A 16,403-nucleotide genomic window follows, 5' to 3' on the forward strand; every position below is an offset into this window, starting at 1 on the left:
TCGCTCATGGCTCCCAGGGCCTGCAATTACCCATGAGGCCTCAGCTCCACCTGTGACAGCAGCTTCCCACGGCCACAAAGAGCCGCCCAGGGTGCCCAGAGACCCCGGGCCCAGCTCACACTCACTCAGAGGCCGAGCGTCCCTCCGTCAGAGAGGACATGCTCCTCATCAGGGCGCCGGGCGGACGGAGAGAAGGCTCCCTCAGCGCTGGGCAGTGAGCACAAGGCTGCACCTGCTCGGCCCCACCCGGGGAGGGGAAGCCCAGGGGGCTGAGGGTCAACGCGTTTCCATTAACTTCACTGAATCCGGGGTATTTGGAGCAGCAAACACATTATATACACACACACACAGATATTACATATATGCAAGTACTGTTCACTAAACATGGACATATTCACCAAGTCTGGTGTCACATCAGCATTTCCTGCTGGGACACAGGAAAATATCAGCCATAATAAGTAAAAATAAATAAAAAATCAATCCATCACGCTGACCAAGAATTTCACAGAGGATGGACTCTGTAGACAAGGACTTCAAAAATCCATATCCCCTTTGCTCAGGAGGGAAAAGAATGACTGAACATGGTGATTGCAGACCAGGGAGACAAAAACACAGCACCCCACTCAATGGGTAGAAGTGAGAACTACAGTGTCTGAGAGAAAATCACACTTGAGGGGTTGACAGAAGGTGGGTCCCCCCTGGAAAGGAGGAGATCAGTCAGTTGGAGACATGAAGAGAATCTATAGGCAAGAGATAAAACCAGCGACACAACCAGACACTGAAATCACTAACACAGGCCTCCGTGCGCTGCAGGTCGACCTCAAGGAGCCTAATGTGCATGTGATTGCTGACTTTGAAGCAGAAGAGATTCCGGGGAGGTAGGGAACTGTTTGAGGAAATAAATACTCGTCAGAAAGATCCTAAAGTCCAGGAAACCCGGGATCCCACAGACCCAAGAACTCTGACAAGCCCCGAGCGCCCCCCCCCGCACACACACACACAAAACATCAGCACAATCCTGATCCAATTCCTTAAAACCAGCGCAGAAGAGAAAACCCGAACAGCGTCAGGGAGAAGGACACGTCCCACAGAGAGGAACCTAGAGATCCGAGCAGGTCCCTCCTTGAACACAGCGCAGACGAGGAGAGAGTGGGGCGACGCCCTGAGAAAACTGAAAGCAGAAACAAAACCACAAACGCCGTCCACTTCGGTGTCTTTACCAGTGAAAGTGTCTTTCAGTGAAGAAGCGGAAGGAAAACTCTCTCAGACACACCGCCCCTGAGAGAAGGGACCCCGGCAGCCCCAGCCCCTGTGCTGTTGTGACCTCCACCAGCGGCCAGCACCAGTGAGAGTCAGTCCTTCAGTCCCGTGACCCCAGTCCAACCCCAGAACCCGCCACCCCAGGGATATGAGCAGTGATGCTTCAGGGGGGCCCGGCCCCCATCCTCCAAATGCACCCCTTCCTAGTTCCTGGCCGACCTCAGCCTCTGGTGCCCGGTCCTGAGACAGGCCGTGGCCATGGAGAGAACAGCAGCCTCCCCTGGGACCAGCAGCTCAGGGATCAGGGAGTCTCTCCATGAGCAGGAGGCTCAGGATCTACACCTGGACAGAGGACACCTGCACCTCCAGCAGCCAGAGCAGCGGCCACCAGGGGGCAGCAGAGACCGCCTCCAGCCTCCTGGAGCCTGGGAGGGCCTGGCCTGAGGGATTCCAGCCTTCACAGGGAGGACTCACCCCCACCCTCCCACCTGCAGAAAGACCATGGGGTTCCTGCAGCATCGCCTTTGGCACTGCTGGGACCTTCTGGCGGTGTCTCCCCCCTGGTTCCTGTGGGATTTGCCTGTTTCTCCAGCTCAGGTCCAGGCCCTTCATTCCTCTCCAGCCACCTCCACCCCGTTCCTGCTCACCCTCTCCAGCTGTCACACCTCCCTGCAGCCCTGAGTGTGACGCGGGCACCAGGCACAGGGGGGACACTGAGGCCCAGCATCTAGGACCTGCCCTGAGCGCCCCCCAAGCACAGACACCTCCAGCACCTCAGTGGCTCCTAGAACCCCGTCGTTCCATGAGCCAGGAGGGCACGTGTTTCGGTTCTGATGGGCACACACGGGGCCTGGGGCGGCCCCTGCAGGGACCTCAGGCTCATGGCTCACCTCTCCAGGGACCTTCTCTCCCGGGCTCACACCTGCAGACAGCCCTCCCCTCTGAGCTCTGCTGTGGCCAGGCCAGCGCAGGCCCGAGGCCAGGCACCATCTAAGTGCAGATGTCCCCCCCTACCTACACAGGATGGCTCCAGAATAACCCAGAATCCCCTGGGAGAGTGCAGCCCTGCAGAGGCTGCCCCTCCTCCCTGTGTCCCTGGGCTGAGCCCTTCTCAGAGCCCACAAGCTCCCAGCAGCCCCTGGGCCTGGCTGATTTGCATGCCCCCCAGCTGTCTCCAAGGGGATAAGAGAGGCTGGGAGGAAGCCTGCGCCTGGGCCTCAGGGAGCAGAGTCAGGGCGCCCACCTTGGCCTGGACCCCACTCCTCCTTGGCCTCCTGGCTCACTGCACAGGTGCTGCCCGGGTCACCCCTCCCAGCCTCAGGGCCTGGAGCAGCCTGGCTGACGCTGAGCTCAGGGGCGGCCTGGGTGGCAGGAGGCTCCGGCCCTGCTGCTGGCTCAGGGCTGGGAGGCTGAGCCCCCAGTCTTACGGGCACGGAGGCCCTCAGGACTCCCCTGTGGCAGAAAGGGGAGGGCTCCTTGCTCAGAGGCTCCATCCCGGGGAGCCCCAAGCCACCTGGCTGAGGGGAATGAGCGGGGAGCACTGGGGCCTCAGAATCACTGGGGCACAGGCAGGCGGGGCGCTTGGGGTTCCTGGGAATGGGCCCTCACCTTCCTGCCTCCTCTTCCTCCTGCAGCCTCTGTGGCCTCCTACGAGCTGACGCAGCCGCCCTCGGTGTCGGTGAACCCGGGACAGACGGCCAGGCTCACGTGTGGGGGAAACAACATTGGAAGTAAAAGTGCTTACTGGTACCAGCAGAAGCCCGGCCAGGCCCCCGTGCTGGTCATCTATGGTGATAGCAGCCGGCCCTCAGGGATCCCTGACCGATTCTCCGGCTCCAACTCGGGGAACACGGCCACCCTGACCATCAGCGGGGCCCAGGCCCAGGACGAGGCGGACTATTACTGTGCTGTAACTGATGGCAGTGGGAGCACCTGGCAGTGACTCACAGTGACTCAGGCGGGTGGGGAAGTGGGACAGAAACCTGCCCGCCGGGCCTGGTGCTCACGCTCACCCGCTGTCTGAGCAGCTGTAGGTCAGGCCTCTGGGTCAGGAGTCCTCCATGGCCTGGCCCGGCCCCTGCAGCGCTGGGGGACTCAGCGGGTCCTCTGTCCCCTCGGGGCCTCTGTTCCTGTTGATGGAAATGGTGCATTAGGACAGCTCTGAGCTCCGGGCCTATTGGCAGGCTGAGAGACACAACAGCTTTAGAAACTCCTCCCACATCCCAGAGGCATCAGCTTACCTGTGAGCAAAGACAGAGCCTGCCAAAGCCCCATCTTCTCGGGCACCCCCACATTTCACTGGCTGTGGGGACCCCCAGAGGCCCCGAGAACCGCCCCCTGCTGCCCGGGTTTCTTCCTGTCCTGAGGTGTCACATGATGAGGGAGGAAGTGCAGACCCCACTGTGGGTCCCGCCTGGGGACTGTCTCCCAGCAGGGTAACTGGACAACCCATAGGTCCTCCCTGCCTGTCACTATGGAACCGGACAAGCCCTGGGCCCGCCCTGCCTGTCCTACGGGAGCCAATTCAGCAGACACAGGGAGGAATCATGTGAGCGTGGATTCCCAACCTGCCGGCGGCCTGGGAGAGCAGCAGGGCACCCACAGACCTCTGCTCTGCACCCCCCATAAGCCAGCTGCTTCTATTGGGTAGAAGGGCAAGGATTACAGGGGACGTAGGAAAAGGTGTGCCAAATGGGCAGTTCACAGGTCATGTGGGCTGGAGATTCGCAAAGGCCTGTGGGTAAGCAAAGGGCTGGCGGCTCTGGGTTGTGCAACCAGGCTGGTCATCTCTCCATGCTGACAGGCGGCTCCCTGATGGGGAGGATGGGCCGCATTCCCGGGTGAGCTCCCAGGTCCCGAGTGTACCTCCCAGCCAGGAGAGAAGGCGCCTCCTTTAATCAGAGCAAAGCAATCACGGTGAACAGGGCTGGATTCATATTTCTTAGAATTCCAGCTGGTCCCCAGTATTCTGTTTCCGTCCCTGTCACTAACATTTTGCCATTTGGACATCTCTTGAACCCAAGACCACCCAGGTCCTGTCCTCCGCGCCCCTCCCCTGCTGGTGAACACCTCGCAGCCCCGCTTTTGTGGGCCAAGTGCTCTCTCCCACCTCTGTGGTCTGGCCCGGTCAGCCCGGGGTGGGGGACATGGAGGAATGTGGGATGGGCCACCACAGGGGCCCTAGGGAGCCGGTTCAGGACCAGAGGCGCACGCAGCAGCTCAAGTACCCACAGGCCTGCGTGGAGGGCAGGAAGCTGGGCGATCAGCAACCGCCTCCCCGAGTGTCTTCAGCCTCAGGTGGACAGGGAGGGCCGGAGGTGTGTGTGAGCCCCCCTGTGTCTCACCAGTCCCTACCCAGCAGCGCCTTCCTGGGGACCCTCCTCATCACACAGCGACCCCCACTCCATCCACGCTCCACACCTCAGACAGGAACAGGCCTGCAGCCCAGAGCCCCCCTGGCCACTACTCGCGTGTGTCCTGGGTCACGCCTGACTCTCCCGCAGGGCAGGGCCTGACCCAGCTCCTCGCACACCCCCTCACAGGCTCCCTCTACTGCCCTGAGGCTGCTGGCTCTGCTTCCTTTGTTTTCACAGTTTAGTGGGTGCCCTGAGCCCTCCCTGCCGGGTGGAGGAAGTCAGGGGTCACACAGAGAGGAGCGAGTCCCCCTCCCATGGGCCCAGCAGCCCCAGGACCAGGAGTCTCCACCTGAGCAGTGGGTTGTGCATCTACCCCTGGGCAGAGGTCACCCTGCACCTCCACAGCCAGGGCAGAGCCGCCACCAGGGGGCGCCAGAGAGTCACCTGGCAAAGCCACCTGCACATGGGGTGGGCCTGGCATCAGGGGTCCTAACTGGGCCAGGGCGGGAGGGTAAGTAACCTTAACCTAAAACCTAAAGGGAAAGGACAGGTTTTCCGCAGTGTCACCCTGGACACTGATGCACCCATTCTGCTGTGCCCGTGGCCAGGAAGCCCTAGGCCAGTGGTCGGCAAACTGCGGCTCGCGAGCCACACGCGGCTCTTTGGCCCCTTGAGTGTGGCTCTTCCACAATATACCATGGCCTGGGTGAGTCTATTTTGAAGAGGTGGCATTAGAAGAAGTTTAAGCTTAAAAAATGTGGCTCTCAAAAAAAATTTCGATCGTTGATCCTGTTGGTTTTTGGCTCTGTTGACTAATGAGTTTGCCGACCAATGGCCTCGGCTTCCTGTGTCCCAGGGCCTGAAACAACGCAGGTGCCCAGTGACCTGGTCTTGACCTCACTGCGTAATTAGGTCACTTCTGTTCCTGAATATGTCCCCCAGCGGGACAAGCTATTGGTGAGACGCGTTCCCTGAAGCGCTGCTCCGCTGGGCAGCCGGCTCTCATTCCCTACACCTCAGAGATTCCCGTTACCTCCCCACCTGCTCCTGCCCCGGCTGCAAAATGGGGAGTCTGAGGCCCCGCCCCTGTGGCTGCCTGAGGACTCAGGGCCCAGGGCAGACACTGACCGCACCACGAGTGCTTTAAGAGCTCCGTGTGGCTGGTGGTCGTGCATGGCGCTGTGACCTGTCAACCAGGAGGCCCCGGTCCAGTTCCTCTCAGTGCTTTGGACTGGATGGGGGTTAGATCCCCAGCAGGGGGTGTGCAGGAGGCAGCCCATCTGTTTCTCTCTCGACATTGATGTTTCTCTCTCTGTGCCTCTCCCTTCCTCTCTCTGAAATCAATAAAAAACAGATTAAAAAATAAAACAAAAAACTGCCTATGTTGTTGAAAAGGGATCAATGTCATTCGGTCTCTGAGGCCCAGGGGCCGCGATGAAGCAGGTCCTCGCCCCTAAGGGTGTGATGTCACCTGCAGGGTTCCTTCAGCCAATGCAGGCACCCTCCCCCCTCCCCCTGGAGCCCTGCTGTGGCAGATGTCACCCCAGACCATGGGACCCGCAGGGTGGGATCTGCAGGGGCTGCCCTCCCTCCCCCCCTGTGTCCCTGGGCTGAGCCCTTCTCAGAGCCCACAAGCTCCCAGCAGCCCCTGGGCCTGGCTGATTTGCATGTCCCCCAGCTGTCTCCAAGGGGATAAGAGAGGCTGGGAGGAAGCCTGCAGCCTGGGCCTCAGGGAGCAGAGTCAGGGCGCCCACCATGGCCTGGACCCCTCTCCTCCTCGGCCTCCTGGCTCACTGCACAGGTGCTGCTCTGTCAACCCTCCCAGCCCCAGGGCCTGGAGCAGCCTGGCTGACTCTGTGCTCAGGGGCGGCCTGGGGGGGCAGGAGGTCAGGAACAGCTGCTGGCTCAGGGCTGGGGGACTGAGCCCCCAGTCTCACAGGCTCTGCGGACCCTGAGGGCTCCCCTCCAGCAGAAAGGGGAGGGCTCCTTGCTCAGAGGCTCCATCCCAGGGAGCCCCAGGCCACCTGGCTGAGGGGGATGCGGGGGGAGCACTGGGGCCTGAGAATCCCTGTGGCTCAGGCAGGCAGGCTCAGGGGGTTCCTGGGAATGGGCCCTCACCTCCCTGCCTCCTCTTCCTCCTGCAGCCTCTGTGGCCTCCTACGAGCTGACACAGCCGCCCTCGGTGTCCGTGAACCCGGGACAGACGGCCAGGCTCACGTGTGGGGGAAACAACATTGGTGGTACATATACTCACTGGTACCAGCAGAAGCCCGGCCAGGCCCCCGTGCTGGTCATCTATGAGGATAGCAAGCGGCCCTCAGGGATCCCTGACCGATTCTCCGGCTCCAACTCGGGGAACACGGCCACCCTGACCATCAGCGGGGCCCAGGCCCAGGACGAGGCCGACTATTACTGTGCTGTAGCTGATGGCAGTGGGAGCACCTGGCAGTGACTCACAGTGACTCAGGCGGGTGGGGAAGTGGGACAGAAACCTGCCTGCCAGGCCTGGTGCTCACGCTCACCCGCTGTCTGAGCAGCTGCAGGTCAGGCCTCAGGGTCAGGAGTCCTCCCTGGCCTGGCCCGGCCCCTGCAGCGCTGGGGGGCTCAGCGGGTCCTCTGTCCCCTCGGGGCATCTGTTCCTGTTGATGAAAATGGTGGATTACAGAGAGAAAAACCTCCCTCCGCGGGCTCCTCCCACAGGTCCGGAGGGTGGCCTCCCTGCCCCTCCCCAGGACCCTGAGCCCATGACGCTCTTCCTTGCACCCCATCATCATGCAACTCTTCCTGCTGAGGGCCCTGCGGAGAGGCCTGTGCGGGCATCACTGAGGTCCCTGCGACCAGACAGCAGGAGTGTCTTCACCCACAGGCTGTGGGGACAATGCTGGGCGATGTGCCTGCCCACGAGGGGAACCCCTGAGGGGAGGGGGCTGAGATGGCCGTGTCCCCCAACGCCCTCTGGCCTGCGCTCCAACCTGGGGCTCTGGTCAGGGGAGGAGCCCAGATCTCGGGGTCCTGGCGGAGACCTGTAAGACTCGGCCTTGAGCGTCTTCACTCTGGGTGCAGCATGGACTCTGACCCAGGTCCTGGCAGGACAGGGCTGAGCAGAAAGCCTCTGTTCCTCAGGGAGGCAGGACAGAGGCCCCTACCCGGTGGGGGGCGCAGCTCTGGGCCCAGGAGGGAGGCAGGGCCTGTGGGGAGGTCTGAGCAGGACCAGCTTGGCACAGGGCCTGGATCCTCCTTCTGGGCCAGAGCCTCTGCTTGTGGGGCCAAGACAGGCTCCCCTCTGCCCAGGCCTTTCCCAAGTTCGGTCAGACCATGTCCCCTGGGAGGGCAGCAGGGCATGGGGGCGGGAGACTGAAGAGGGAGATGTGTGGACTCCTTCCCGCTGGAGGGGAGTCCTGTGGGGACCCCCCTCAATGGCATCACACGGGGAGCCCAGGGGAGGGGACAGACTGGCCTTCTGCCTGGTTTTCTGGAATCTGAAATACAGCACCTTTCACACTCCCACACCACCCAGGCCGCATGGAGCCGCTGTGGACTAACTCGCCCGGGTCCCTGGGCGCTGATCTGAGCTGGGGCCGGAGGGAGGCAGGGCTGGTCCCCAGTGGCTGGTTCTGAGATGAACACCAGGAGCTGCCTGGGGCCTGGGTGACCCCCAGCGGGAGAGGGAGGGGAAGGGGCTGGTCTCCTGGGAAGGAGGGGACAGGGAGCAGGAGGAGGGATGGATCAGGGCTGACCCCGCAGTGACCTCTGGCAGTCAGGCGGCTGGAGGCACAGAGTCCCAGGGCCACCCCCGTCCCCCTCCCTGTGAAGGGCTGTTCTCTAAAGGGCTGTGGTGACTTTGTCCCAAACAAGGCCCCGCGGGACCCTCTTTGTCGCGCTCTCTCTCTCTGGATTTTTCTCTCCCCCTCCCTTCCTCTCTGAAATCAATAAAAATGCACATATTGTAAAAAGAGCTCCTTCTTTCTCATTGCTGAGCAGTGTTCCCTGCTCTGGGCGGAGTGACGTCCCTGACCCATCCATGCAGGAAGGGCAGAGGCCTCCGAGGGTTCCTACGTGGACAAGGAGATGGCTTTCGGTGAGTCTCAATGGACTGATGGTCTCTTTCGTGAATCATGCTTCTGATGTCATCAGAGAATTCTGGCCTGGCCCTGGGTCTCAGAGATTTCTCTTATTTCTTCCTCAAACAACCAATAAAACGGTCGCCTGAGAGGCACATGAGCAATTTCTCTGCCTCTGGCCCTGGGACCCTGGCCTGTCCCACCCCAGCATGACCTCTGTCCCCACAGGCTCCTCCCAGCCCCGCTGCCCCGCCCTGTGGGTGAGTCCTCACCAGACAGGAGGCCTGAGGATTGTCCACAGGCCCAGAGTGGAGGCCAGGGTGCTGGGTCAGGGGTCAGAACTATCTCTTTTGTTAAAAAAAATGTTTTTATTGATTTCAGAAAAAGTAGGGTGGGATAGTAGAGATAGAACAAAAATGATGAGAGAATCATTGATAGGCAGCCTCCTGCACCCCCTAATGGGATTGACCCCCTACCTGGGCATGGGCCCTCACCCGGAATGGAACCAGGACCTCCTGGTTCATGGGTCGATGCGCCAACATCGGGCCACCCCGGCCGGACAGAGCTTTCTAAGTGGACAGCACAGGGCGCTCTAGGGAACCTGGTGCAGGCCCTGTGCATGGAGCCCTGGCACAGCCTCCTACACTGAGCCCTTTTCTGCTCAGCAGGGAGACCCCTGAGCCCCAGGAGGAAGGAAGTGGATTTACATGAGGCCCCGCCCACCCAGGGGTGAAGAGCCTTGAAGACCACACCCCAGCTGAGGGCTCAGAGCACAGCCTGGCAGCCTCACCATGGCCTGGACCCTTCTGCTCCCCCTCCTCACACTCTGCACAGGTGCTGCCCCCAGCCTCAGCCCCAGACACCAGGGAGCAGCCTGGCCATGACCTTCAGCTCAGCTCAGGGGATGCTGTGGGGTGTGGGTCTCTGGGACTGAGACCCTCATGCCCACACTCACCTGTCCTCTCCTCTTTTATAGGTTCTATGGCCTCTTCAGAAGTGACACAGCCCCCAGCAGTGTCTGTGGCCCCAGGACAGACGGCCAGGATCACCTGCAAGGGAGAACTCGTAGAAAAAGTTAATCCTGTTTGGCTCCAGCAGAAGCCCGGCCAGGCCCCCGTGCTGGTCATCCACGGTGACGAAAACCGGACTTCAAGGATCCCTGAGCGATTCTCTAGCTCTTACTCAGGGGACACGGAGACCCTGACCATCAGCGGGGCCCAGGCCCAGGATGAGGCGGACTATTACTCTTTAGTGTGGGATGACAGTGCTAAAGCTCACAGTGACACAGGCAGATGGGGAAGTGGGACAGAAACCTCCCCGTGTCACCCTCTCCTCCAGCCCCGAGGACTGCACACCAGCCCTGAGCTCGGCTGCCGTCTGTGTGGAGCGAGAGCAGGGCAGCTTCGGGCCCCTTTGGACGATCCCACTCGGAGCCCTGTCAGCCCCGGGTCCTGTCCAGGAGCATGAGGCCCTGAGGAGGTGGGAGCATCGGACCTGCCCCAGGAGGAGCCTGGACACCGTGAGAGGGAACGTCTGTAAGAGCAGCCACATCAGCTCCACAGCGACCCCACCGTGTCCAATGGAACCCCAGTTTACAGGGGACCTGGGCTCCCAGACACATTCACCACCCGGCAGTGTCTGGGTGACAATGGGCCTTGTGAACTTTAAATAAACGTTGCTGGGCCTCGCTGGGGTGGCACAGTGGGTAGAGCGACCGCCTGCAGATGAGGGGTCCTGGATCCGATTCTGCTCAAGGGCACGTGACAGGTTTGTGGTCTCATTCCCCAGAAGTGGGATCCAGGAGGCGGCCAATCAATTATTATCTCTCATATTGATGTTTCTCTCTCTCTCTCTCTCTCTCTCTCTCTCTCTCTCTCTCTCTCTCTCCCTTAATCTCTAAAATCAATAAAAATATATTTTAAAAATAAACAAATAAATGTAGCTGTGAGTGTCCTCTGTGGGAAGGTCATTTCCATGAACCTCACAAGGCAGGATGTTGTGTTGTGCGCAGAGACCTAGAGAGAAGGCTGAGGATAAGGAATGTTTATGGAAGAGGGTGGGGTGGGTGTGGGGGGACCTGCTGTTCTCCAAAGGGGCATGTTGGCCTCATTGCCCAGCACAGACCCTTCCATGGGGGTCAGGTCGCCCAGGATGTACTAACAGGTTCCCTCCCACGTGGTCATGAGCCCCACAGCTCAGGGGTGAGGACTGGGCAGCAGGAGTGGCCCTCAGGGCCCCTGGGGAGACCCTGAGGTGTGGGTGTGAGGAGGGGCAGCATCGGGTGGGAAGGGAGAGGAGAGCTGGTGCCCCCTCAGCTGGGAGCAGCAGGGGGCGTGCCTGAGGCAGGGGCCCTGGGCTCATGTCAGTTCCCTCTTTAGACCCAACGCTGAGCAGTGGCCAGGGGTCTCCGTGTCTGTGCTCAGGAGTCACCCAGCGCCTCCCACTTCACTCCCATGTCCAGCGGTGCCAGCCTGTGGGAGTGAACGCTTTCATCGCAACCTCAGCGGGACCAGATGGACAACCAACACATCCCTCAGGGATGTTGGGTGAAACCTGCTTTCTTACCAAATGTACTTTATAAAATCAAAGGTTTCTCTTCCTATACTGACCCCGCTCCACACTCAGTGGCCTTGGCCCGGTCAGAAGACCAATCCTGATCCACACTGCTAACAACCTCACCTGACACGGGCCCTAAGCAGGACCTGATTCCCATGTGCCTTTGACACATGACCCCGTGGGGCCAGTCATGGAGGGAGGGGGCGTTCCCCACCTCAGTCCACACACAGTTCCATGTTTCCCTGGGGAACGCCAATGCCAACACCGTGAGGATCTGAGTGCTGTTCAGAGCAGACTCACGGAGGACAGACACCTGAAGGAGAACAGAGGGCAGGACAGGAGGGCTCAGGAGGCCTGGGGGCCGGGTGTGAAGGATGGGGAATGGGGCCTGGTGAGGGGTGGGGCAGGGAGGGGACAGACAGGTCAAGCTCTGAGGTCAGTCTCCTACATTGGAGTCTTGACCCATCATCTCTATCTAGGAGGTTCTGGGAAAATCACTAACCTCCCAAGGACACTCCCTCCTCATTGCCCTGGAGGAGAGGCTGGGCCTCCAGCAGAGGATGGTGTGGGTTCCTGTGATGCTGAGTGAGGGCCCAGGGACACACTCCCCACCTGTCAGCCTCCAGGAAGCTCTCAGAAGGAGTCATGGTGATGAACAAGCTGCACAGGGAGGTGACATTCACCATGGGGACACCAGGGGGCGCTGTGGGTCCTGGTTTGGGGCCTTTAGAGGTCAGAGTCCCCTGGGCTGTGTCAAGTGCAAAGAGCAGGACTGAGCTCCTTTGAAGACCCTTCTATGGGCCAACCAGCTCTCAGCAGTGAAACCCACACCTGCCCTCTGCCCTCAGGGGAGGCCCAGCAGGAGGCTCTGGGCTCAGGGCGGGGACAGCAGTTGACACAGACCCTGGCTGGGCCCAGAGAACACATTTGCATCCCTGCTCCTCCCTCCTGAGCTGCAGGCAGAGGGGATAAGACAGGGGCTGCAGGGCCAGTGCCAGCTGGGCAGCCACAGGCAGCGCTCAGCACCCTCCCACCATGGCCTGGCTTCCCTTCTACCTCCTGCCCCTCGTCGTCTCCACAGGTCAGAGCGGCCTCAGCACCTGGGGTCCTGCCCCAGATTCCCCCTCCAAGCTCAGTCCTCGGGGCGCCTGCACATCGGGGTGCATTGGGCATCGCTCTGTGTTTTCTGTCCGCAGGTCTCTGTGCTCCTCCTGTGCTCACCCAGCCCCCATCTGTCTCTGCCTCCCCGGGGGCCTCGGCCAAGCTCACCTGCACCCTGAGCCAGGAGCACAGCAACTACTTTATTTGGTGGTATCAGCAGAGACCAGGACAGGCCCCTCGGTTTTTGATGAAGGTTAACAGTGATGGAAGCCACATCAAGGGGGACGGGATCCCCGATCGCTTCTCAGGCTCCAGTTCCGGGGCCGACCGCTACTTAACCATCTCCACCCTCCAGTCTGAGGACGAGGCTGAGTATTACTGTGGTGAGAAACATACAATTGATGGCCAGACTGGTTAAGCCACAGTGACACACGCAGAGGGGAAGTGAGAGAAAAACCTCCCTCCCCGGACGCTCCTCCCTCGGGTCCGGAGGGTGGCCTCCCTGCCCCTCCCCAGGACCCTGAGCCCATGACTGTCCTCCTTGCACCCCATCATCTCGCCCCTCCTCCTGCTGAGAGCCCTGAGCAGAGGCACGTGCGGGCACCAGGTAGGTCCTGGGGACCAGACAGCAGGAGTGTCTTCACCCACAGGCCTGTGGGGACGATGCTGGGAGACCTGCCTGGCCCACGAGGGAAAACACTGAGAGAGAGCTGGGGCTGTGATGGCCGTGTCCCCCAGGACCCTTCGGCCTGCGCTCCAACCTGGGGCTCTGGTCAGGGGAAGAGCCCAGATCTCAGGGTCCCTGCGGAGACGGTGGAACACACAGCAGCGAACCCCTTCAGTGGGTGCAGCATGGACTCAGACCCAGGTCCTGGCAGGACAGGGCTGAGCAGGAAGCATCTGGTCCTCAGGGAGGCAGGACAGAGACCCTGACCCCTTGGGGGGCGTAGCCCTGGGCCCAGAGGGAGGCGGGGCCTGTGGGGAGGTCTGAGCAGGACCAGCATGGAGCAGGGCCTGGCTCCTCCATCTGTGCCAGAGCCTCTGCTTGTGGGGCCAAGACAGGCTCCCCTCTGCCCAGGCCTTTCCCAAGGTCGGTCAGACCATGTCCCCTGGGAGGGCAGCAGGGCATGGGGGCGGGAGACTGAAGACGGAAATGTGTGGACTCCTTCCCGCTGGAGGGGAGTCCTGTGGGGGATCCCCCTCGATGGCATCACACGGGGAGCCCAGGGGAGGGGACAGGCTGGCCTTCTGCCTGGTTTTCTGGAATCTGAAATACAGCACCTTTCACACTCCCACACCACCCAGGCCGCATGGAGCCGCTGTGGACTAACTTCCCCAGGTCCCTGGGCGCTGAGCTGAGCTGGGGCCGGAGGGAAGCAGGGCTGGTCCCCAGTGGCTGGTTCTGAGATGAACACCAGGAGCTGCCTGGGGCCTGGGTGACCCCCAGGGGGAGAGAGGGAAGGGGCTGGTCTCCTGGGAAGGAGGGGACAGGGAGCAGGAGGAGGGATGGATCAGGGCTGACCCCGCAGTGACCTCTGGCAGTCAGGCTGCTGGAGGCACAGAGTCCCAGGGCCACCCCTATGCCCCTCCCTGTGAAGGGCTGTTCTCTAAAGGGCTGTTGTGACTTTGTCCCAAACAAGACCCCGCGGGACCCTCTTTGTCGCTCTCTCTCTCTGGATTTTTCTCTCCCCCTCCCTTCCTCTCTGAAATCAATAAAAATGCACATATTGTAAAAAGAGCTCCTTCCTTCTCATTGCTGAGCAGTGTCCCTGCTCTGGGCTGAGTGACGTCCCTGACCCATCCATGCAGGAAGGGCAGAGGCCTCCGAGGGTTCCTACGTGGACAAGGAGATGGCTTTCGGTGAGTCTCAATGGACTGATGGTCTCTTTCGTGAATCATGCTTCTGATGTCATCAGAGAATTCTGGCCTGGCCCTGGGTCTCAGAGATTTCTCTTATTTCTTCCTCAAACAACCAATAACACGGTCGCCTGAGAGGCACATGAGCAATTTCTCTGCCTCTGGCCCTGGGACCCTGGCCTGTCCCACCCCAGCTTGACCTCTGTCCCCACAGGCTCCTCCCAGCCCCGCTGCCCCGCCCTGTGGGTGAGTCCTCACCAGACAGGAGGCCTGAGGATTGTCCACAGGCCCAGAGTGGAGGCCAGGGTGCTGGGTCAGGGGTCAGAACTATCTCTTTTGTTAAAAAAAATGTTTTTATTGATTTCAGAAAAAGTAGGGAGAGGGATTGGGATAGAACAAAAATGATGAGAGAATCATTGATAGGCAGCCTCCTGCACCCCCAAATGGGATTGACCCCCTACCTGGGCATGGGCCCTCACCCGGAATGGAACCAGGACCTCCTGGTTCATGGGTCGATGCGCCAACATCGGGCCACACCGGCCGGACAGAGCTCTCTAAGTGGACAGCACAGGGCGCTCTAGGGAACCTGGTGCAGGCCCTGTGCATGGAGCCCTGGCACAGCCTCCTACACTGAGCCCTTTTCTGCTCAGCAGGGAGACCCCTGAGCCCCAGGAGGAAGGAAGTGGATTTACATGAGGCCCCGCCCACCCAGGGGTGAAGAGCCTTGAATACCACACCCCCAGCTGAGGGCTCAGAGCACAGCCTGGCAGCCTCACCATGGCCTGGACCCTTCTGCTCCCCCTCCTCACACTCTGCACAGGTGCTGCCCCCAGGCTCAGCCCCAGACACCACGGAGCAGCCTGGCAATGACCTTCAACTCATCAAGGGGCGCTGCGGGGTGTGGGCTTCTGGGACTGAGACCCTCATGCCCACACTCACCTGTCCTCTCCTCTTTTATGGGTTCTATGGCCTCTTCAGAAGTGACACAGCCCCCAGCAGTGTCTGTGGCCCCAGGACAGACGGCCAGGATCACCTGCAAGGGAGAACTCGTAGAAAAAGTTAATCCTGTTTGGCTCCAGCAGAAGCCGGGCCAGGCCCCCGTGCTGGTCATCCACGGTGACGAAAACCGGACTTCAAGGATCCCTGAGCGATTCTCTAGCTCTTACTCAGGGGACACGGAGACCCTGACCATCAGCGGGGCCCAGGCCCAGGATGAGGCGGACTATTACTGTTTAGTGTGGGATGACAGTGCTAAAGCTCACAGTGACACAGGCAGATGGGGAAGTGGGACAGAAACCTCCCCGTGTCACCCTCTCCTCCAGCCCCGAGGACTGCACACCAGCCCTGAGCTCGGCTGCCGTCTGTGTGGAGCGAGAGCAGGGCAGCTTCGGGCCCCTTTGGACGATCCCACTCGGAGCCCTGTCAGCCCCGGGTCCTGTCCAGGAGCATGAGGCCCTGAGGAGGTGGGAGCATCGGACCTGCCCCAGGAGGAGCCTGGACACCGTGAGAGGGAACGTCTGTAAGAGCAGCCACATCAGCTCCACAGCGACCCCACCGTGTCCAATGGAACCCCAGTTTACAGGGGACCTGGGCTCCCAGACACATTCACCACCCGGCAGTGTCTGGGTGACAATGGGCCTTGTGAACTTTAAATAAACGTTGCTGGGCCTCGCTGGGGTGGCACAGTGGGTAGAGCGACCGCCTGCAGATGAGGGGTCCTGGATCCGATTCTGCTCAAGGGCACGTGACAGGTTTGTGGTCTCATTCCCCAGAAGTGGGATCCAGGAGGCGGCCAATCAATTATTATCTCTCATATTGATGTTTCTCTCTCTCTCTCTCTCTCTCTCTCTCTCTCTCTCTCTCTCTCTCTCTCCTTAATCTCTAAAATCAATAAAAATATATTTTAAAAATAAACAAATAAATGTAGCTGTGAGTGTCCTCTGTGGGAAGGTCATTTCCATGAACCTCACAAGGCAGGATGTTGTGTTGTGCGCAGAGACCTAGAGAGAAGGCTGAGGATAAGGAATGTTTATGGAAGAGGGTGGGGTGGGTGTGGGGGGACCTGCTGTTCTCCAAAGGGGCATGTTGGCCTCATTGCCCAGCACAGACCCTTCCATGGGGGTCAGGTCGCCCAGGATGTACTAACAGGTTCCCTCCCACGTGGTCATGAGCCCCACAGCTCAGGGGTGAGGACTGGGCAGCAGGAGTGGCC

The 16,403-nt window shown here is 60.5% G+C and overlaps 1 protein-coding gene across 2 annotated transcripts in view; it reads left to right on the top strand.

The window, feature by feature from the left end:
• The window catches only part of LOC308238491 (immunoglobulin lambda-1 light chain-like), a 107,728-nt gene that overhangs the window by 36,870 nt on the left and 54,455 nt on the right, over positions 1 to 16,403 (top strand). For both annotated transcript variants that reach the window (XM_080650437.1, XM_080650436.1), the window contains exon 2: positions 2,895 to 3,169. In XM_080650437.1, coding sequence (XP_080506563.1) covers positions 2,895 to 3,169 — 275 coding nt within the window. The remainder of the gene's footprint in view (positions 1 to 2,894; positions 3,170 to 16,403) is intronic.

The sequence above is a fragment of the Plecotus auritus genome (assembly GCF_963455305.1).
Source record: "Plecotus auritus genome assembly, chromosome: 13".
NCBI classification, from domain to species: domain Eukaryota; kingdom Metazoa; phylum Chordata; class Mammalia; order Chiroptera; family Vespertilionidae; genus Plecotus; species Plecotus auritus.